The 23,316-nt window shown below is 45.8% G+C and overlaps 1 protein-coding gene across 6 annotated transcripts in view; it reads right to left on the bottom strand.

Annotated features, from left to right (window-relative positions):
- Kiaa0319 (KIAA0319 ortholog) overlaps positions 1-23,316 on the bottom strand; it is a 52,487-nt gene that overhangs the window by 6,000 nt on the left and 23,171 nt on the right. For 4 of the 6 annotated variants that reach the window (XM_057787456.1, XM_057787460.1, XM_057787457.1 and 1 more), the window contains 15 exons: positions 22,817-22,915; positions 22,227-22,324; positions 21,179-21,266; positions 18,946-19,038; positions 16,764-16,896; positions 15,073-15,305; positions 13,068-13,187; positions 11,252-11,384; positions 9,544-9,692; positions 8,241-8,392; positions 7,029-7,167; positions 5,897-6,056; positions 4,919-5,061; positions 2,790-2,912; positions 684-774 (listed from right to left, as the gene is read on the bottom strand). In XM_057787456.1, coding sequence (XP_057643439.1) covers positions 684-774; positions 2,790-2,912; positions 4,919-5,061; positions 5,897-6,056; positions 7,029-7,167; positions 8,241-8,392; positions 9,544-9,692; positions 11,252-11,384; positions 13,068-13,187; positions 15,073-15,305; positions 16,764-16,896; positions 18,946-19,038; positions 21,179-21,266; positions 22,227-22,324; positions 22,817-22,915 — 1,954 coding nt within the window. Of the gene's footprint in view, positions 1-683; positions 775-2,789; positions 2,913-4,918; positions 5,062-5,896; positions 6,057-7,028; positions 7,168-8,240; positions 8,393-9,543; positions 9,693-11,251; positions 11,385-13,067; positions 13,192-15,072; positions 15,306-16,763; positions 16,897-18,945; positions 19,039-21,178; positions 21,267-22,226; positions 22,325-22,816; positions 22,916-23,316 lie in introns of those variants that run through there. The other 2 variants (XM_057787459.1, XM_057787461.1) reach the window with 2 other exon arrangements.

The raw sequence follows: 23,316 nt of genomic DNA, 5'->3' as shown, positions 1-23,316 counted from the left end.
AAGTGGTAAGACAGAGAAGCCCCACAATGACCTTAGAAATAACTCTGTCTGTCTTTTTCCCACAAGACATAAAAACTGGGTCGATCATTAGTCTCATGCTAAGCTGGAAAGCATGGCTCAAAAGCACTCATTAAAACTACACTAAACTCAGGAAGCAGAGGCAGACAGATCTCCATGAGGCTAGCATGGTCTACATAGCCATTCCCAGAAACAGCAACATGGTGAGACACTGTCTCAAAACAGACAAGTCACTACACTAAGGCAACCGTCAGCTTGGTCTGATCATGTCACCAAAAGCAAGAGATTCTTCCTCTCACTTTAATTCTTGCTAGCTGGGGACTTTGGGAATATTAAGACTTCTGTGTCCCATGCCCTCACCTCCAAAAGAGTCCCTTTCTCTTGTGGTTGCTGGGAGGGCCAAATACAACAGGACAGTTAGAGCCATCACTGAATCAAAACAGTAAATGCTCAGTAGATGTCTCCAGTATTGACCCATTTACTTAGATGCAGATGCCTAGAGTATAAAATGCATCATGTCGGGCCCATGAAGTGTGGTATGTTTTAACACTGGCTGTCAGGTAGTCCGTTAAACAGTGAGACAAATGCAGGTACACAAGCCCGAAGCCGTCCATCACGCCAGCAAAGGGGCTCCTTCTCTCCCAGTGAGCAAGCACATTGGGTACCTCCTGCAGCAGCAGATGCACAGCCAAGCCACAGCTCCCGTTACCGCTGTCAGGGTCAGTGCCAGTGCTGCCACGTAGAACACACTCCACTCTGCAAAACGAGAAGGCCGGAGCGCACAATGATACACCGTTTGTTCACCAGCTCTGTTCTGACGCCTCACGGTGAGTCTGTCTGGGCAGAGGCCAGCTGTGGTGCTGGGACCACTCTGTGGGGCACGCAACAGAGCCTAGCCAGGTGCCATGCAGATCAGGACAATAGACTAATGGCTTTGTCTATTTGGTGGAGGGACATAACTCAGGGAGCTCAGACACACAGTTCAGACTGACTTGAGAGCAGGAAATCCAAAGTAACTGAAGTGAGTCAGTGAGGCAACTATGCATTTTATATATAAGAATATAAAATATTAAAATGTTCATTCTAGATCCCAAGAATCATAGCCTTCCCCCAAAAAAGTCTATATGATATTTTCTTCCTCCTCCTCCATCTTCTTTTTGAGACAAGCTCTCACATAAACCAAGCTGGTCTTGAACTGACTACATAGCCAAGGATGGTCTTGAACTTCTGACCTTCCTCCTCTAATCCCCAGTGCTGGGATTATGGATATACACCCAACACCTGGTTTTATGTGGCGCTGGAGACAGAGTTCTGGGTGTGCTAGGCAAGCAGTCTACCTACTAAGCTCGATCCCCAGACCCATGCCACGGTCTTCATAGAGCAAGTCAAGGGCCTGTATGTCTGTCTGTGACATGAAGATATCAGGGCCAGAGGTAAATCTGGGAACTACTCTTCATTCCTTCTACATCCTAAGCTTTGAAGTAATAACTTAGCCGCAAAAATGCCAGTGAGTGCCTGTGCCCAAGACAGTGGCACATGCTTTTAATTCCAGCATTTGGAAAGCAGAGGCAGGCAGATCTACGTCAGTTTGAGGCCAGCTTGGTCAACATAAAGAGTTCCAGGACAGCGAGAACAATATAGAGAGACCATGTCTGAAAAAGAAAAAAAATTAAAAAAACAAAACCACCAATGAGACAGACTCATGCTTGACCTGAATAAATCTCATACCATCTCCATAGCATAGCGGTCTGAAGCTGGCTCAACTCTGATGTTTATGGGGAGTTCAAGAACACAGCATGGCAGGCAGCACTTAACATTTCTTTGCCATTTATGTCCGCCTGGGTCCTCAGGCTAGCAAATTTATTCTTAGGAGTAAACTGCCATTAAAATGTAGTTTTCTAGCTAAGTATGGTGACTCGGATATGTAATCCTAAGACTCAGAAGGTAAAAGCAGAAAGATCATCTTCTGCTCTGTAGAGAATTCAAGGTCGTGTAGAGAATTCAAGGTCAAGAATCTTTAAGGTCATCTGCTATGTACAGAATTCAGAGTAAGATCAGGCTGTATGAATGTGTGTGTGTGTGTGTGTGTGTGTGTGTGTGTGTGTATGCATACATATATATGTCTTATATGTTTTGCTTTGGAGTTGTATATTTATTCATTATATATTATATATACTATAAATATGTGAGTGTGTGTGTAAATGTGCGTATGTATGTGTTTGCTTGTGGTTTTCTCTCCAAAGAGACTGACAGACACCAACCTGGGCTGTGGGGCAAGACTGTGATTCTTGTGGCTGGTACCTGCCTGGGCTGACTCCCAGCAGTGTGGGCCACATTTCTCATTTTGAATTATCCCAGTATGGGGTGTGCTATCATCAGGTCCCAACATCCTAATCCACAGCAGGTACATTTGGGAGAAAAGTCTCAACACAGTTGTTTCTTAGCACTGCCCGTCATGGAGAGCAGAATGGCCTTGCCAAATCTCAGTCTCTGGACACAGACTGAGAAAAGGTTTTAATGTGCAATCAAGTGAACTGGTTCACTTGACTTCAGGTAAGAATGAGATTGGATGGTTCTCTAGATGCTAAGCCAGGAAAAGACTGAGTGTCTTCAAGAACCACACCAGAAGGCATCATTTTACACGCACACACACGCACACACACACACACATGCACACACACGCACGCACACACGGACACGCACACACGCACACACACGCGCGCACACACACACGCGCACGCACACACGCGTGCACACACACACACACTTACCACAGTTGCTCTCACCATCCCACATATAATGCTGTATGAGGTTCTCCATCCACAGCTGGGAGCAAATGCAACGTTTTGTGATGGGGTCACAGTGACCGTGACCTGAACATTTGAGAAGACATCCTGTGAAAAGGGGTACAGAAATGAGGTTACACAGGCAAAAGGAGGTCTCCAGTGTTCCACTCCCATAGTGGAAGCCCAGAACAAATGGGTGAATTAAAAATCTCTTAAGAAGTTGAACAAGGTGGCTCACGCCTTTAATCTCTGTACTCAGGAGGCAGAGACAGGTAGATCTCTGGGGGAGATTAGCCTGCTGTTGTGGTTTGAAAGAAACTACCCCCCCCAAAGGGAGTGACACTATTAGGAGGTGTGACCTTGTTGGAGTAGGCGTGGTTTTAGAGGAAGTATGCTACTGTGGAGGCGGACTTTGAGATCTCATATATGCTCAAGCCAAGTCCAGTGTCTCAGACCACTTCCTGTTGCCTGTGAGTCAAGATATTAGAACTTTACACCTCAATTAAATGTTTTCCTTTGTATGAGTTGCCATGGTCATAATGTCTCTTCAAAGCAGTAGAAACACTAAGATACCTGGTCTACAAAATTAGTCCCAGCATGGCCAGAGCTACACAGAGAAGGCCTGTCTTGAGAAAAAAACAAGCAAAACCTAAAATCTCTTATAAGCCCAGCATGATAGCACACATCTAAAATCCTAGGACTCAGGAGGCTGAAGTAGGAAGACTGTAGCAGGTTTGAAGCCAGCCTCGGCTACACAGCAAACACCAGGCCAACCAGGACACCATGGTGAGACCCTGTCTCAACCCTTACCATTACCTCCACAACAGTAGCATAAACTCTCACCATCTCACGGCTCATTGGGAAACAAACTGAGGGAAAAGCCAATTCCTATCATAGAGAGAACCTTAACATTTACCAAAACAACAGCCTCTAAGAACATGTGCCATGGAAGCAATTGAGAGTGTACAGTGGTTTGTCTTTACCAGAACACTATTTAAATCATCCCATCAGTCCACGGGTAGAAGAGCAGTTGTGTGATTACAGAACACACCCAGGGAGAAAAACCAGGGAGCCACGAATGCCTCATGGAAATGAAATTCTAAAGGATTTGGGGAAATAATAATGGTATGACTTAAAGTTTAAAGACACATTACAAGAGTTTGATGTAGCTCAGGGGTAGAGCACTTTGCCTAACTTGTAAGACACTAGATCGAGTGCCCAGCAACACACAAATACACACACACACACACACAAGTTTACTGACAAATCTAATCATCTTGGTTGTATTTTATTTCCTAAAGATAGAGCAACTTGGAAGGAATACCTCAGAATAGTAACAAAAGTTATATTTAGGCGATGGGAATTCTAAACTCTACAAACTAGAGGATTGTTTTCTTCTTTTTCCATTTTGGGATAGTTCAAATTTTCTATAATAAATAAATCACTACTTTGGGCTCTTAGAAAAACAAAAGATTCTACTTCAAAAAAATCAAGTTACCAAGTTACGCATGTTACAAATGAGAGAGTCAATTGTAGGCTAGCGCATATCTGAAAGAAATTAACCTGGTGCAAACATCACATCCTGGTAACTCATTGAGATGACTGCTCCAAGCCGGGCGGTGGTGGTGCACGCCTTTAATCCCAGCACTCGGTGAGTTCGAGACCAGCCTGGTCTACAAGAGCTAGTTCCAGGACAGGCTCCAAAAAACCACAGAGAAACCCTGTCTCGAAAAACCAAAAAAAAAAAAAAAAAAAAAAAAAAAAAAAAGGGAAGGGCTCACAATTCAGAGGAATACAGTTCATCATGGCAGAGAAAGTGCAGTTATGACAAGGAAAGGCAGCTAGCTGGTCACAATCCTCTACAGTCAGGAAGCAGGAATAGTAGGTGGGGTGATGGGGTGAGTGGCTAGAAAACCCCAAGACCAACCCCAGGGGTCCACCTCCTTCAGTAAAGCTCCACCTCCTAAGAGTTCCATAATATTCCAAACAGTGTTCAGAGACACTATGGGGAACATTTTACATTCAACCACAACAGTGTCCACGTCGCACCAATAAAACTCCTGTAATTGGCAGATGTAGTTTATTTTATTAGAATATTTCCATGGGAGACATACCTGCTGTGTCCACCCTCAAGACCTTGAAAAGTAGGAAGGCTGCCTTCTCCTTTGAAAGCCGCCTGTGCAGATTCCGGGCCACGTCAGCAGCTCTGAGAACCTTGAAAGGCGGCCCGCTCTGTACATAAAATACAATCACGGTGCTGTAGAAGAGACAACGAGAGGACGGTCACATGATTAGACAGTGGCCAGCAAGATGTGTCACCTCAACCATCTGACCTAGAAAGGGAGCACTACAGTTCTGTGGCTTGTTCTTTCCCTTAGCATGTTCTAATATTCATCCATGTTGTTGCAGGCATTATAGGATTCATTTTAACTGCCAGTTAATATTCAATGTATCTATGTATATTTCTTTGTGTGTATGTAAATAATTTGCATAATTTGTTTGTATTTGGGTGTAGATGTGAAGGTCAAGGGTCAGCTATGGATACTATTCCTCAGAAGCCATCCAGCTTGTTTTCTAAACAGGGTCTTTTTCCTTTTGTTTTTTGAGACAGGGTTTCTCTGTGAAGCACTGGCTGCCCTGAAACTTAGTCTGTGGATGAGGCTGACCTCAAACTTACAGAGATCCATCTGCCTCTGCCTACCAAGAGCTGAGAATAAAGGTGTGCACCGCCACTATACAGCTAGTAGAAAATGAATCAAATAATGGCTGCAACAACATGTTCTACACACCTGAAGAGACATCACCTGCCCTGTGGCTGGAGAGTCTCTGCCAGGATCCTGACCCTCAGATCAGAGACTTCTGTTAGAGGCTGGATCTGACCTCCAGCTAAGACATTATCACACAGTGAGCAGCCTTTCAGAGACAGGCTTAGGATTGTACTTAGGAATTCAGTACAAACCTTGCATGATGACCCTCAGCATAATAAAATGTAACTCTTGTCATACCAGCTATGCATGCCTACCTTCTTGCTTGAGACAGTAGTTATCATATCTGGCATTGGAGTGCCACGTGCTGGGCATGCAGCTCCATACCTGACATCTGTGTGTGCCTGAATCCTGAGCACCTTCACATCTGAGTCCAGCACATTCAGAAGCACAGCCAGCTGCCTCACAAGGGTTTCCTTCTGCTGCTCTGTCAGCTGCTCCACACCAACCTGCAAAATCAGCTCCACCAGGCCATCCTTCTTGGGGTCTGAGGAGAGAGAAGACAGGATTTTCACCACGAGACCACAGGCTTGGTAAGGCAAGGAGCAGAGGCTGTAGAAAGGTTCAAAGCCAGACTGGGCATGTTGGGTCAGGAAACAGATGCTGGCTAAGTACCCACAGGTCCTGGTTCCATGCCCCGCAAAACAAAAGAAAGGTCAAAATAAGCAAATAAAAGTTTAAAGAACTCTTGTCTATTATATTTAGCTTTAGGACTCAGATTATCCTAAAACAGCAGAGGCATGGGTTGTGATAGCAATACCAGCACTTGGCCCTGGGGGACAAGAGGATCAGAAGTTCAATGTCATCCTTCCTGCACAGGAAGTCTAGGCCAACCTGGGACACATAAAACCCTATCTTAAAAAGAGAGAGACAGAGGAAGAAAGAAGGAAAGGAAGGAAGGGAGGGAGGGAGGGAGGGAGAGAGGGAGGGAGGAAGGGAAAGAGGGAGGAAGAGAGGAGAGGAGGGAGGGAGGGAGGGAGGGAAGGAAGGAAGGAAGGAAGGAAGGAAGGAAGGAAGGAAGAAAGGAAAGAAGGAAGGAAAGAAGGAAGGAAAGAAGGAAGGAAAGAAGGAAGGAAAGAAGGAAGGAAAGAAGGAAGGAATAGCAGGGAGAACACCGCAGAAGCCACTCTGGAGTATTTTATAAATTTCACTCCTCTTTGTTATCTAGTAGCTTTTCTCTCAAAAGATAATCAGCTATAGCTTTGGGCTACATTGAAACTCTGACACCTCCCTTCCCCAGCACCTGAAACATTGTTTTCCTGCTCGTGGGTGCTATCTAGTCCAGTTCATGAAGCGTCACCATGCCCACCTCACTGAGGCTGCCCTCCCTCAGCCTGACCGTGTTCACTTCATGTTAAATCAGGAAAGCAAAATCTTCCTTTCAGATATAAACTCCTATGATGAGACTGGCCGAGAGGAGAAGCTGGATACTGAGGAACTCCTACCCCAGTGAACACACCTGGTAGCACCTCCACGGTGGCGGTGTCTGAGTCCGACGCCCCCTGACTGTCCGTGACCAGCAGGTGGAAAGTGTAGACTCCTTCCACCAGGTTGGTGAGCTGCAGAGCCACCCCGTTGTCGGAGCCTCCGATGACATCCTGAGAAGGGAGGGGAGGCACAGGGCAGCTGTCAGTTTTGTACCCAGTCTCCGAGCCTCTCTGGAGCTCAGAGCTCTGAGGTTCTTGTTTTCAGACATATATGACTTATTTGGCGGGGGGAGGGAGGAAGGGAAAGGGGCAAGGTTTTAAATCTTCAGTTCCTCCTTATGCGGAGCACCAGTGGGTACAAGGACCAAACAAGACATGGCAAACAGCTTTCAGGAATTTCCAAATGATTAATTAACAGAGGACAAGAGCTTGGTTTGAAAATCCCAGGACAACGCATAGAGTTTTAAGGTCTCCTCATCTAACATAGTTATATAATGTTGTACCCTTGCATCCCCTCATGGCATATCCTATCCACCTTCTCAGGTGACCCAGAGCCTTGTAGACAGATCACTCATTCAACAGGCCCAAAGTCCCAAAGAGTGAGAGAGAAATCTTTTGGGCTCTACTTTTGTCTGTCCTTGTTGACCAGAATGGACAGCAATGAAAAGTTAGGAATCTGAACTGAGACACTGCAGTTCATTTAGTAGCTAATCTACCATCTAGCTCTATGAAATCCATTCTAGAAGTTCTTTCAGATGTACAAGGTGTTTTCAGTTCCTTCCCTATGCCCACACCTTTGGTATCTACAAGAAAGCTTTTGTAGATGTCAAGCCCTTAGCCATGGAAAAAAAGGGAGACGTACGGAAATTTACAACCTAAGAGACAGAGTGATCCAACAGCTTCCGAAAGCTAAAGATCTGGGCCTGGTTTAAGACTGAGCTCTTTGGCCTTGGCCATTCACGTTCCATCTCTATGTTTTACTCACTGCCACTGTGAAGTCGAAGTGGAAATCCCCATGCATCTGACATACTTGATACATGGAGGAAGAAAACTAAAATAGGAAGCTTGGCTTCCATGTCCCTCGTGATGCCCAGCCTTTCGATATTGTGACATAATGTTATCATCTACCAATGTGTTGGCTGGATTCACAGCTGTTCTAGGACACAAGAGGCCTGATACCATGAGTGGGACACATCTGTACGCAGGGTACATGGCTGAGGGGACAGTACCCCTCAAGTACTCACGCCAGCAGCTGGACTCTGGCCATCCCGGATCCACAGATAGGACACAATCCCTCGGTCATCAGTAGACCTTGAACCATCCAAGGTAATGGAATTATTGGGAAGTGTAAGAACGTGTCTGCCACCGGCCTGGGCTCTCGGAGGACTGTTATCTTCTAAGTCAGACACCGCAAAAACAAAAGGCAAGAAATTGACTTAAAACACCACCGACAGCATGACATAAAACACCCACAACTGCTCCATGCTCCATCTTGTAGCCAAGGTTGTTTTAGATACTCCAAGGCATTATTTTCTTTTTTTTTTTTTTTTTTAGTTTTTCAAGACAGGGTTTCTCTGTGGTTTTGGAGCCTATCCTGGAACTAGCTCTTGTAGACCAGGCTGGTCTCGAACTCACAGAGATCCGCCTGCCTCTGCCTCCCGAGTGCTGGGATTAAAGGCATGCGCCACCATCGCCCAGCCAAGGCATTATTTTCTGCCCCAACCTATAAGATAAGATATAGACCAACACTGAGCAGCTCTTGGTCCAATGGGAAGCCAAACAAAAGCAAGAAATTTTCCTGAAAATTTTACAATAAAAACCAATATAGACAGCTAGGGATCTACAGTGGTAAAGTGCTTGCCTAACATGCCTGAAGCCCTCAGTCCAGTCCCTGTCATCAAATAAACCAGGTGAGGTGCTGCATGCTTATAATCCCAGCAAGCAAGAGGATCAGAAGTTTAAAAACTTGTCTTTTAAAAATTGGGGGGAGGGGTATTGGGCCAACTAGATGGCTTAGTGGGTAACAGTGATTGTCATCAAGGCTGATGGACCCACATAGTAGTCAGAGAGAACTGACTCCCTGAAAGTTGTCCTCTGACCTACACACACGCACACACACACACATGCATGCTCACACTGTGGCAAGCACACTCCCCTTCCACACATACACAGGCACAATAAATAAAAACATAACAAAAAGTTGTGAACTTCTGCTTTAAAAAACAAAGTACATAATTTGAACGTCTTTCTGCTCTTGGGTTTCCAAGAGAGAAGAAAGCAAACCATGGGCCAGAACCGGATCTTTTCCCTGTAAAAGATGTAGGCCCATGATTTCTTGCTATACACTCACAGAGCAGGCTTGTGGCTTCCTGCTCTCCCTACTCCCTGGAGCCAGAGAGGACTTAAATGAACTCAGCTGCCAGGGAGAAGGTTGGCGCCCCCTGGGCAGAGCTCAGTCAGCTGTGAACTCATGAGCAAACACTGACTTGGGGACCTGTGAGACTGGAAGGCAGGGCAGGTTCAGGTCCTGTCACCAGGTCCACTTACCCTGCTTCACAGCCACGGTGAGGGTGGATGTGCTGCTCAGTCCCTGCTGGTCTCTCACGGTTAGACGGAAGTCATAGGTACCCACCTGAAGCCCAGTGACAGTGGCTATGGCTTTGTCCACATTCTCCATCTCCACGGCACTGGGACCCCTGTAAAATGGAGATGTTGTAGACAAAAGGTGGGGCGTGAGATCTGAGCCCTAGCAAAAGCTTCTACTTCTGGCTGCAGTGGCCATCTGGGTTTCTACAGAGGTCTGAGGTAACTGTACACATGTTCTCTGGCTTGGCATGAGGGTCAAAGCTGAAGCCTTTTTCAAACCAGATGTGCTGGGTTCTGGGGAAAGGGTTTTCATTCTTTTTTCTCTTTTAATTGAGATGCCACTGAAATGATCTCCCTTTAGAAAATAGAATCTTAGAAACTGTTCATATCTTTTTTTTTTTCATTTTTTTAGATAGGGTCTCACTATGCAGCCCAGGTTAGTCTTGAACTCATGATGAGCTTTCTGCTTCAGCCTCCTAAGTGCTGAGATTAAAGACGTGCAGTACCATACTCAACCTCCCATTTCTTCTTTGCATGAAACTCGGTTAAACCCTCATCGAGGGCCGGGCGGTGGTGGCGCACGCCTTTAATCCCAGCACTTGGGAGGCAGAGGCAGGTGGATCTCTGTGAGTTCGAGGCCAGCCTGGACTACAAGAGCTAGTTCCAGGACAGGAACCAAAAAAGCTATGGAGAAACCCTGTCTCGAAAAAAAAAAAAAAAAAAAAAAAAGCCCTCATCGAGCTCCAGGGTATGTGTAGAAGGAGGCAAATGGTCTGCCATTGGAGAGAGGAATTCTGTCTAGTTGTTGAGTCCCTAGGACTGGCTGGCAGACAGATGCAGTTTGTGTCTCCATGCAGCCTCTTTCAGTCTAGGTACCCCAAACTACTCGCCCTTGCTTTTTTCCGTAAGCCTGCGTTTTTCAACTTTAAAATGGGATGATGCAGCCCAGCATGGTGGCACATGCCTTCAATCCCAGCACTTGGGAGGTAGAAGATAGTCAGAGGCAAGTGGATCTCTGTGAGTTGAAGGCCAGCCTGGTCTGCATAGAGAGTTCTAGACCAGCTAGGACCACATAGGAAACCCTGTCTCGAAACAAGCAAACAAACAAAAATCGGAGTGATGCCGTTCCCTCTCCAGAAGCCATGTAGAATACTGAGACCCAGTAGGTAAAACAGGAAATGTTATGATATGAATTTCACCTCGGACTCTGCACACCTGCTCTACCCAGTCACTGGGGCTGGTTGAGTGTAGACAGACCACCCGTGGCTTTCCCTGTGTCTTTTTTGCCAGGAAGCTCACGTTACACCAAACCAGCCCTGTCCACCTGTTCTGGGCTCTGCTTCCCTCTATTGCCCACCAGTGTCCAGCTCCCTCAAAACACTCTCCTCTTTTTGTTTGCCTGTTTGTTTGAGATGGGGGGGGGTCTTGCTATGGAGCTTAGGCTACCTTGAACTCAAGCGTTTCCTGCCTCAACCTCCCAAGTGCAAGGATTAAAAGCATGCAGCACCGTGCCTCCCTATAACACACACTTCTATCAACAAGGCCTAGTTACTCTTTGCTCAAATCGTGACTCCTCAACAAGCCCGAGCTGCTGTTTAGTGCAGTCCTCTAGGGAAGGAATGCTGTCACTCGGCGGTGACACGGCCTCAGACGCGGGTGGGTACACTACCTGATGTGCTCCCAGTGGTAGCAGACAATGCCGTGGTCATCGCTGCTCCTGCTCCCATCCAGTGTAGCACTCTGCACCGGGAAGAACAGCTCCTTATCAGGGCCTGCCACCGCCACTGGAGCCTGGTTGTTCTCTAGAATTACAGACATTCAAGAGAGGAAAGAAGAGAAGGAGGAAGGGAAGCAGGAAGGAGGCAGGAAGAGAAGGAAGAAGAAGAAGGGAAGGAGAAAAGAAGAAAGGAGAGAAGGTGAGAGGGAGGAAAGGAATTATGGAGAAAGAACACAAGGGAGAAGAGAAAGGGAGCCGAAATCAGGTGCATAGGCTTGTCTGCAGCTCTGTTGTCTAGCACAGTACCTGCTAAACAGCAAATGCTGACAATATCTCAGTTGTGGGCTGGAAAGACCTGGTTTCAATTCCCCATCCCTACATGGTGGCTCACAACAGTCTGTGACCCCAGTTCTGATGCCTCCTTCTGGCCTTCACAGACACTCACGCAAGCCAAACACCCATGTACATAAAAATAAATATTTTTAAAAGGAAAATATTTCAGTAGAAAGTGGGAAGAAAGGAAAAAAAGTAAAACATCACTCCTGAGCTTATTTTTATGAATAGCTACCATTTCTGCTTCCAAGAGTCACATAGCCACAGCCACTACCATGGAGATACAATGTCTTTCCCCCACTGTCCTCCTCAAAATCAATAGTGGCTCCCTAATTTCCTAAGGGCAAACATCTATAAAACCCTTAATGAGAGCCCTGCCCCTCTATGGGTATCTCATTCCAGGCCTAGTCCCACAGCTTTTTTCTCCGGTCATACCATTATTTTTATTTTTATTTCATTTTTTTTTTTTCGATTCTTCAACGTACCCAGGCCCCTTTCGTCCTATGGCTTCTGGGAATCTAGGTCCCTCTTTCTAAACATCTTTCTTCTTGCCCTCCAGTCCCCATCCTTCTCCTCCTGACCACCTGCCATGGGTGTGTTAACCGGGACCCCAGCAGAAGCTATCTAGGTGCTCTTTATACGGGCACCCTTCCTGATTGAGGAAAGCACCTGAATAAGTCCATGTCACTTCACATGTACTTGCCACAGCCTTGGAAGGGCAGAGGCAGGTTCATCCTCTTTGATTCCATATCCCTAGGGGCTGGCTCAGAGTGCCTTTTACATCTTAGCTGAATCAGTAACAAATTCAATTAGTTGTCTTTCAGCTGAGACTGTCCCCAACGTCAGTCTACTAGGTGACGGATGTGGAGACAGCAGGCCTTTGCTAGAGAAGTTTTGGAGCCAAGACGGTTGTAAGCAAGGTCTAGCTGGCTACCTATGAGCCTCCTGAAAGCTACAGGTAACAGAGTCCTGGGTTTTATGAGACTGATAAGAGAGTGGAGCCTGGGCCAATGCCCAAGCGTCTGCTGCATCTGGGTGTCAGGTCACATAGTCAGCCAGTCTCCCCAACATGCCCTGGAACTTTCCCAAGCTGAGTATGACAGGCACAGGAGTTACCATGTGACAAATCAGAGACACAAGTGGTGCTGACAGTGACTCTCATGTTGTCTCCTGAATTGTGGTTTAGAGCGTGTGGCAAGATTCAGAACCTCGAAAGGAAATTGGTTTCTCATGCCACATCAGCTCTCATGTCTGATTTCCTGCCAGCTCAGGAATCTCAGGATGCTACACCCAGTTAGTTAGACACATCTGAAGCTCAGCTCGGGAATCTCAGGACGCTACCGCCCACTTAGTTAAACATATCTGAAGCTCAAGGGTTTAGTTTATCATTTCTGCCTTCATCTCTGGGGTCAAATCTCATCTGTGTCTCACCTACCAGCCTGGACAATCACAGCGACCGAAGCAGTGGATTGCTGTCCTGAGGAATCCGTCACCGTCAGCTGAAATATGTACTCTCCTTCCTGCATCTCAGACAAGCGGAGGTATGGGGTCCGCACTCCCTACACAGTAGCAAACGTGAGAAGGAAACAAGAGGAAGTCTATCAGTAGAGAAGTCGAGAGAGCAGTGTGCCATGGTAGGTGCTAATGGTTTCACCTAATGCAGAGAACCTACATGAAAACAAACTGGGTGCAACGGTGCAGGCCTCACACACCAGCTCTGTGGTGTCCTAATTAGATTTTTTTTCAACTTGACACAAGCCAGGATCATCTGGGAAGAGGGAACTTCAGTGTAGAAAATGCCTCTATCAGATTGGCCTGTAGGCAAGTCTGCAGAAGTATTTTCTCGATTAATGTCAGATTTTGGAGAACACAGCCTATTGTGAGTGGTGCTGCCCCTAGGCAGGTGGTACTGAGTTGGATGAGGAAGCCATAAGGAGCAAGCCAGTAAGCAGTGCCCCTCCACGGCCTCTGCTTTAGTTCATACCTCCAGGTTCCTGACTTCCCTTGACAATGGGTTGCAATCTGCAAAGGTGAAATAAAGCTTTCCGCTCCCATGTTACCTTCAGTCATGGTCTTTAACACAGCAACAGAAAGCAAACAAAGACTCTTGGGAAGCTGAAGCAAGAAGATGGCAAATTCAATGCCTGCCAGGGGTACAGAGCAAGTTCAAGGCCAATCTGCATTATTTAGCAAGACCTTGCTCAGCTTTAAAAACTTAAAAAGGAATAGGGATATTCCTTGCTTCCCTAGTATATGTGAGGTGCTAGGCAGTGCATGCAAAAAATTAAAAGAAAGAAGGAAGGAGCAGGCTGTGAGGTGCATGCCTTTAATTCCAGTATGGGGGAGGCAGAGGTAGGCAGATTTCTGTGATTTTGAAATCAGCCTAGTCTACAGCTTCAGGTCAGCCAGGACTACATAGTAAGACCCGGTCCCAAAAAGGGGGGAGGGGAAGGGGAAGAGTAGAAGGAAAAGAGAAAGATAAAAACAGGCGTGAATGCAAGTCTGTTGTGTACCCTCACAGCACTGAAGGAATGTAAATTAACAAAACCTGGAACTCAGTGCCGCAGTGTTGGAACAGGGTCCGAGAATGGCGGTATAAGGAGATTTCTGAGTGCTTGTGGGAAAACTCCAAAACACCAAGACGAGAATCTTGTGACCTTAGTTTCTTCAAAACACAGAATTGTTCTTGAGTTACACTTTCGTGCCTCTCCCCGATGTAGTGGATGGGGAGTGAGTTCACTTCTGATAATTCATTACAACCGGCTAGTGTTATTTGTTCATATGCCTGTATGGGCAAACATGTTTTTACCGTGAGCAGCTGTTCACCACGTGTGGCTTGCCCTGTGATTAGACACTTTACGCATGTTACCCCGGCTAACCCTCAGGGTACAAACTGTTGGATGCACTGAATAATTGACTGTTGCATGAGACTTTAGTCGGCCTCATTCATAGGCTCCGTTCTCCCAGGTCCACCACTTTTGCAGTGGTGAACACAGCAGTATCTGCTATGGTGTTTCAGTAAATGGGGCACTCAGAATAACAACTGCTTTTTGGATAATGTAGTTAGGTTAGTTGCTTCTAGTGTCTCTCCCAAGACTAAATGACATATTGCTCTAACAAACACTGAGTCAGCTTTTTTCCCAACTGACCTCAAGAGCTAGTTGAAACAACAGGACTGACTGCTTGTTTGCTGTTCTGTGCTTACCTAGGTATGTGACAGTCAGGGGTGTAAACTTGGAGGAGATTTGTGAGGTTACATGCTCTTCCAACATTTCATAGTTTGAGAAATTTATAAAATAGATTTTCTGATTTAACAACCTCCCTAAACCAAGAATAGGTGAATGAATGATACATAGATGATAGATGGATGGATAGATAGATAGATAGATAGATAGATAGATAGATAGATAGGATAAAAGTCTGCAGGCAGGATAGAGGACTTGCCTGCATGACCACCTCTTGGTTCTCACCGCCAGGGCCTGGGGACCACTCATAGAGGACAATCTGGTGATCGTCGCTGCTCTGGCTTCCATTCAGAGTGATGGTGTTTTGGGGCAAAGTTATGGTCTGATTTGGTCCTGCATTAGCCACAGGTGGGTAGTCCACAGCATCATGGATGATGAGGGTTGCTGTGGTGGAGTTAGTAGCGCCATCTGAGTCTGTGATGGTCAACCTATAACAAGAAAAGGAAGTTCTTACATCCACGATTGGGCCATACCTGAAAGTAAGTGGTCACCTTAGCCTGCTCAGACTAACCATTCTCAGAAAAAGGTAAAAATAGAAACTTGAGGACGAGGCTAGGAAACGCATACAGGTCATATTTTTCATTGCTTCTGTTGTCATGGATTCATTTTATTTTTGAGTCATAATATGTTCCCACATTAAGGCTTAGCTTTTTCGAATTTACTAGTCTTTGAGATGCTAAGTGGAGAATGTACCCCCTCCATGCAACTCAGAAGCTTCCCTAGTCGACTCAACTCATCCTAAGTGTGTTACTAGGCACCTCTCTCAGCAACTCACCCTAAGAGCACCACTAGATGTCCATCTCCAACAATCCATCCTAAGGGCATCACTAGACGTCCATCTCCAACAATCCATCCTAAGAGCATCACTAGACGTCCATCTCCAACAACTCATCCTAAGCATCACTAGACGTCCATCTCCAACAATCCATCCTAAGAGCATCACTAGACGTCCATCTCTAACAGTCCATCCTAAGAGCATCACTAGACATCCATCTCCAACAACTCATCCTAAGGAGAGCATCGCTACACACCCCTCTCTGATAACTCATGCTAAGAATGTTACAGAGCCACTTCTGCCTTCCATTTACTGACTGAACCACCGCTTGTGAATTTCAGCGACAAAACACTCAATTTCTAAATTCATCTCTAGGGGATTTTCTACAAGTATGCTTCCAGGACATTCTGCAAAGCATTTTAGGGTTAAACAGTTTCAGATATACACAAATGCTCAACATACACACACCAAATAAAGAAAGAGAGAGAGAGAAGGGACGGAGGGAGAGAAGGAGGGAAGGAGGGAAGGAAGGGAGGAAGGAAGGAAGGAAGGAAGGAAGGAAGGAAGGAAGGAAGGAAGGAAGGAAGGAAGGGAAAGGAAACTGCCCAGGCCCTCCTGTACTGAAATGATCCCTCCTGTGCGCCCAACAACAGTGCACTCTCCATCTGCTAACTCATTTCACCCTTGGTTGGCTGTGGGGTGTCTGGGAGTAAAGCTGTATAAATAGGAATAGAGAACAGCCCAGGGTAAATGGTATATCAGAGGCCATCTGCATCTTCTGGGTTCCTTTCACACTGTCCCACAAACCCCATACAGACAAGGGCCAAACTCCAGTTCAGCTCTGATCACAAACAAACCCCTGGGGTCTCTCCCATCAGAACTTTAACCCAAGTAAGGAAAGCAGAAAAAGGTTTAAAGTAGCATGTGAATAGAAAAAGCGCTTAAATGCCATACTGTTCAGAGTCCTCATTTTCAGGTCATGGACACAGGAGAAATATTTCATTTCCTCTGCTTGGTGATATATTATTTTTATTTTTATAAAAGTATCAGTTTCAAGAAACAATCAAAAGAGAAGTCCTGGGAAAACACAATACAGGTGAAACCCACTTGCCTAAAAGTGTAGTTACCAGGATCTAGGTTCAACAAGCGTAAGACTGGGGCATCAGCCGGAAACACCTCTCCTAGGACAGGCCCGTCGACTTCTTCCCAGTAGTAACTCACTATCTTAGTGTCATCTGTGCTTTCTACAAAGAACAAGAAAACAGTATCCAGAACAGGTTGCGGGAACAGTGAGATGAAAACGTAGGCACTTACTGAGAACTTAAGTATGTTTTGTAGAAATACACATCTGCCCAGTTCCCCATGATGTATGCTGTGCATTGCTGCCATCCCCCCGGTCCCTAAATTGTCATCGCTATTTTTCTAGACTTGCACAGGTTTGAACAGGGCTGTTCTAACTCACTGAATATTTAAAAAGCAGAGTGACAGGCACGGTAGCCCAGAATGTAGTGCCTTGACATTCAGCTGCCACTCATCTTGGTGACTGGTGACATGCTACCGACCGCTTCATGTAGATATCTGAACCAACAAGTTCTTGAACATGTTAAGAGTTGATTATCTACAATTCACAAAACCCCCTTTAGCATATTAATGATGAAGATAGAAGTCCAAAAAAAGACTGCATCATGCATGAAAATTTCCCCACTTAAAAGGCAAACCAGGGTGGGGCCAAGAAAACAGCACAGCAGTTAAAGACACCTGCCACCATGGTTGGCGACCTGAGTTTAATCCCTGGGACAAGAGCAAACAGCAGTCTGGGACCGTAGCTCAGTGGTACACTGTTTAACTACTATGAATGTGAAGCCCTGGGCTTGATCCCCAGTAGTGAGAAGGGGTGGGGTGGTTTTGGCGTGGAGTTCACAAGCATTCAGGAAACTAAGTCAGAAGTATCTCCAAGAGTTCAAGGCCAGACTGAGCTACGCAGTGAGACCTCATCTCAAACAAACAAAGAAAGAACAAGCAGGGCTGGAGGATGTAGCTCAGTGACAGAATGTTTGCCCTTCATCCACAAAACCCTGGGTTCAATCTCCATGTCACAAAAATAAACAAATAAATAATAAAAGAGAGCAACAGTATGTGTCATGCAGAACCATGGACTTCTAGACCTAGAAGGAAGTTGACTTTTTGTCAAATCCATCTAAGGAAATAAGTTTATGTGGCCAACTAGAAATCTTGTATGGTTTTTATAACTAAGCTATTCTGAATCAAAAATTTAAATCAAAAAAATTTAAATCAAAGATTTAAATCAAAAAAATTTAAATCAAAGATTTAAAAAATGCAGGCCTTTTCTCATATAATTAGTTTCATTTAAAGTCTTCTCTGCCTGTTAGGCATGGAGACTCACAACCCTATAATTCTAGCATTTGGGAAGGGGTTGAGAGCATTAGGGGTCAAGGCCAACCTTAAGTACATTGTAAGTGTGGGCCAGCCTGAGCTGCCTGAGAAAGCAAGCAAGCAAACAAATAAATGCGCTGTACTTTCATGTTGCAGTGGGTGGAGGATGTGGATGTGATGCGGAATAGATGCGAGCAGTCACATCGCTGTGATGTCCACAGTCTGCAGGCTAGCCGACAGAGCAACAGCCACAAGTGCAGGCTACTGCTTTTCACTCTCAGCAGGCCATGGGTTAACTCTGTGACTGAGTGAACGTGAACGCAGATGCAGAACACACCACCTTGTTCAACCAATTTTTAGCGCTGAGCGTGTTTACAGTCTATTCTCGTTCGTGTGGACACCCAAAGTCACCCTATCCTCACCCTCTGGTTAAAGAATAAACTCTGAATAAATTAGTAAGCGAAATGCTACCCACTCTCACTGCAGCCAGTCCCGCTCCTATTTAAAGGTTCTGTTCAATTGCTAATATTACAAATTCTATGTGAGTCACAAAAGAATCCTTAGTAATTCTTTGAATTGTACATCAAATGTCTGACCCTAAAGAACATTGTATTTGTTTGTTTGCTGTCTATCTTTTTAGACTGTGTCTCATGTACCCCAGGCCGGCCTGGAACTCCCAAAGTAGCAGAAGATGGCCTTGAATCCCCACCCTCCTGCCTTTGCCACCCAAATGCTAGGATTATAGATGTGCTACTACTCCCAGAGGAGAGCTGAAGAGCCCAGGACAAGCAGTTAAAACAGACACTGGTTTATCGTGGGAGAACAAGTCTTCTCCACATAGGGTGCTCAGTCTGACAGCACAGACAGACAGAAACCACCCAAACATGGAGGATACACACGGCTGCCATCGATGAGGGCTGAGGTCAAAGGCACAGTGAGTTCCTGGATCTGAGGAGAGACAATTGCTATGGGTGGCTGGTTGACCCTTGCAGCTGTGGACAGAAAAAGAAAAAACAGACAGCAACTAAGCCAACTTCGCACACACCAGCCACACACAAACAAAGGCATCCTTTATAAAAGCTGCTTCTGAACATCCTAAAGAGGTCTTCGTCCCCCTGAGTCTCAGCTGTGGAAAACTAAACTTTTAAACCCCTCCTGAGGATTTTGGGCTTGTCTGTCAATTCATATATCTCTAGATAATCCTAGATGTAAGAGGAGAGTCATGGAATGTGTACAGTGATTACAGAAAAGAAAGACTAAATTGCTGGGCCTTATTTATCCCAGGGTAGCTCCAATTTCTATAGATGACCTTGAACTCCTGCTCCCCTGCCTGTGCCTCCCAAGTGCTAGGATTACACGGTGAATACAGGCATAGCCAGTGCTGGACAAGCACTCTACCAGCTAACAACATCACCAGGCCATGAACTGGATCTTAAATCTTTGAATGAAGGTGCCCACCACCCTCACTAGCCTTCAGCTGTAAAAGTAAGTAGACTGTGGGAAAGGGAGAGCTGCTGACCCCAGGAGAGATGGCTGGGAGGTGGTGGTGCTAGTATTTGATGCAGGCCAATGGCTCAGCTGAGCTGATGGGTAAGTGGAAGGGGCATAAAGCAGGGTGTGCCCAGCAGGACCCAAGGTCATCTCCTCTAATTCACATGAATGCACTGCATTGTAGTCCAGGGATGAACTTGAAAGACCATGACACATGTGTGCCCCTGACCCTTTAGGGACACAGATGCATTTGAAATATCCATGGTCCTACCTGAAAGTTAGGTCACGAGGAAAGAAGGTGGATAGTGTGAGTGTTGGACAGGGAGGGCCAAGGTACAGTTTGTCATCATTCAAGAACAAGTCCGTTACCTTGTGTACTTGAGGAGCATGGCAAACAAATGCTAGAGTAATAGAAAAAGCAAAAGAAAACAGAAAGACTAAACATAATCCTTGCATGTTTTCTCTACAGAGGCGCCTGAGGTGGTTTGAATGAGAGTGGCTCCCAAAGACTCATAGATTTGCAGGTTTACTCACCAGGGAGTGGAATGGTTGAGAGGGATTAGGAGGCGTGACCTTGTTGGAGAAAGTGTGGCCTTGCTGGAGGATTTGTGTCACTAGGCTGGGCTTTGAGGTTTCAAATGGCCACACAGGCCCAGGCTCCTGTCTCCCCGCTCCTCTCCCATCTCTCTCTCTCTCTCTCTCTCTCTCTCTCTCTCTCTCTCTCTCTCTCTCTCTCTCTCTCTCTCTCTGCCTGTGGATCAGGATGGAAAGCTTTTCGCTTCTCCTCCAGCACATGTCTGCCTGCATGCTGCCATGCTCCCTGTCATAATAATAACGGCCTGAGCCTCTGAAACTGTACGCAAACCCCCAATTAAACTCTTTCCTTTGTAAGAGTTGCTTGGTTATGGTGTCTCTTCATGGTAACAGAACTCTAACCAAAACAGTGCCTAAGGTAAAAATAAAAGGGGTCCAAACTACAAAGGGCAGTACAAATATCCAGAGAAGAGTTCAAACTGGACTATAGGAGGATTTCTGGCAGTTAGAGAAAAGCCAATATTCCTCAGGAACTTGTGAAGTCGGCTCCCTCTATCACAAGGGGTCATTTCCCTTACCTCTGGCAGAAGGGACATGTGTCTACCCTGTGTCACCTTTCGGCATATCAAAGTCTATGCTGGCTTCCAGGCTCCCTCTGGATAGCAAGTACCTGTTACAAAGTCCATGCTGGCATCCAGCCCTTCTCGCCTTCCCCTCTACCCTAAACACCATTCAGCTCACTGGTTTCCCTCACCCCAGCTACTCAGGCTCCTTATAGCCTTGGTATTCTTGCTATGTTTTCTCTCTGCTCTGTTCCTGCTTCTCTGGTTTTTTCTGTTCTCTTTCCCTTGCTATTCTCCCCTCTCTCACAAATAGCACTGACCATGACCAGTCTGCGTGCTGTGTTCAGTCTGCTTCTTTCTCTCTCTGCTCTGGGTTCTTCCAGATGCCTCTGACTGTTCTCCCCCCTCCCCATCTCATCTACAACAAAACCCTCCCCCTTAACCACACCATGGAGCAGTCATGTCAATAGTTTATACAACCATGACATCAGGTGCCAGAGCATGAGATTAGCACAGCCGAGAGGCCATTCTCCCACCGACTCACCTGGCAGGACAGTGACGTTGACGTACCCTTCCCCAAATGCGTTCTCACTAGAAACAGCCACTCTGAAGGTGTAGAGTCCCACAGACAACTGCAGTGTAAAAGCAGACACACAGGTGAGCATCTGAAGACACGGGAATCACCTTTCTTGAACAGCATCCCAAAGGTTGAAAAGAAGGCTCATTTCAGTCTCTCTAGGACTACTACAAATGTGAGAGCCGCACTCTGGGAGACTAAGTCACCTACATAGGCCCTTTGCTTAGTCACAGATGTCACAGGCCTTGTATCAGCCACGGACCGCAGCTCTCAGGTGAGCGTGAATGGAATTGTGCTGTATTTTGTGTTTGGGGGGGCAGTGCTCAGTGCTGAAAGTGAACCATGGCCTCCCATGTACTGAGCAAGGACCCTACACTAATCTGCACCTCAGTCTGGAATCACACATTTCTAACACCAGTCTGGGTACCACGCTTTGAGGAACAGCTTAGTCACATGGCAGTGAAGTGAGCTGGTAAGGCCCTGGGATTGGTACAGCGTTACAGGAAGACATTCGTCTCCCAAGAAAACAGACCCCTTGTCCATGGAGACAAGGAAGTGTGTGTCTTCTTGTGTGCGTGTCTCGGTGCATGTGGAGCAGTATTTGACAATCTAAGCAACTAAGCAACTTGTTCCAGCAACTAGATTGGAACTGCTGGAAACTCATAGAACATGCCTGGCAGACATTTGAGACACCTTTAACACTGTAAAGATGGCAAGAATGAGGACCCAGGCTTTATATCCAGCACACAGAATGGGCTTCCGAGCCTCTTTCTCCTGAGCTGATGATATGTCAATTTAATTATAACTTTTTTTTTTTTGAGACGGGAGATCTGATTATGTTGCCTAGGCTGGCCTGAACATCTAGGATCAAGTTTCCCAAGTAGCTGAGACTGCAGGCACATGCCATCATGCCAGGGTTCTTCATTTGTTTTTAATCCTAAGAGAGGATTCTGGGGTCAACAGCAAAGGTGTCGCTAGCTGAATTCTGAGGTGCACAACCTGCCGTGTTACTTACTTGAGAGAGGTGGAGAATCGGCTTGTTTTCTTGTTTGATTTTACCTTGAAAGTCTATCGGGTGGCTCATTAATTCCCATTCATAGCTGTAAGTTGTGTCTGAGAACAAATCGGAAACATGGATGCTTATCAATTCTGAGATAGCCCCAAGGAAGAGAGAGCCTTAAACCAATAGTATCAGTTGCCTTAGAAACACGGAACTCGCCTTTCAACCCTCATCCCAGTGAGAAATCACAAGGCTTCTGTGTCTTTGCAAATAAAGAAAAACAAGCACAAAAACATATTTATCATGAAAGTATACAAATCATAGACAATAGAATCTAAAGATTAAGCCTCCCCAATGTCACTGTTAACATTTGAAAACCTTCTAAGTTGTTTCCAATGCCAAAAAAAAAAAAAAAAAAAAAAAAGAAAGACAGGCTATCACTATGTGGTCGGTTAAAGCTTATACATTATCTTGAACTTCCTAGACACCTACTGCATTTATGTTAAGGCAGTAAACTTCAGCCATCTCCTGTTGTGGAATATAGAAAGGATGTATCAAGTCTATGGTCTGTGGAGACCTGGGACCCAAGAATGTCAAACTCTTACCTGCAGAGGGCGCTGGCTCAACAGAGGCCTTCAGTTCCGCTTCACTGTCTGGTAAGGTTATCACAAGGTTATCTCCAGCAGACACTGCGAGTGCCTTTACTAGAAATTAATTAGAAACAGTACACGCCATTATGTAATACAAAAAAATACCTGTTTTTTTTAATTATCATTCCTTATATAATTTTATCTAAGGCACTCCACCCTGGTCTAGTGCCCTCTGTTATGTTGCAAGATAGACTTTGCCAATTTCAAACTTTCTACATGAGTTGGCACTGTGAAGAAAATAATCATTCAAAATGAGCTATGTGTCGGGCGGTAGTCTACCAATAGGTGGAGGACTACTGATTGAGTTTGTTATCTCTGTTGCAACCAGCTTTTCCTGACTCCCTGGGGAGCGGTCCTTACTTACAAATAGGTCAAGAGTGTTGATAAGTGTCTAGTGTCATTGGCCATATGCTCAGATCCCGGAGCTCCTCATAAATGACGGCTAAGGGCTTTGC

Source organism: Chionomys nivalis, chromosome 13 (genome assembly GCF_950005125.1).
Source record: "Chionomys nivalis chromosome 13, mChiNiv1.1, whole genome shotgun sequence".
NCBI lineage: Eukaryota > Metazoa > Chordata > Mammalia > Rodentia > Cricetidae > Chionomys > Chionomys nivalis.
The sequence above is the reverse complement of the archived record's forward strand: the minus strand, read 5'-3'. Positions and strand labels throughout refer to the sequence as shown.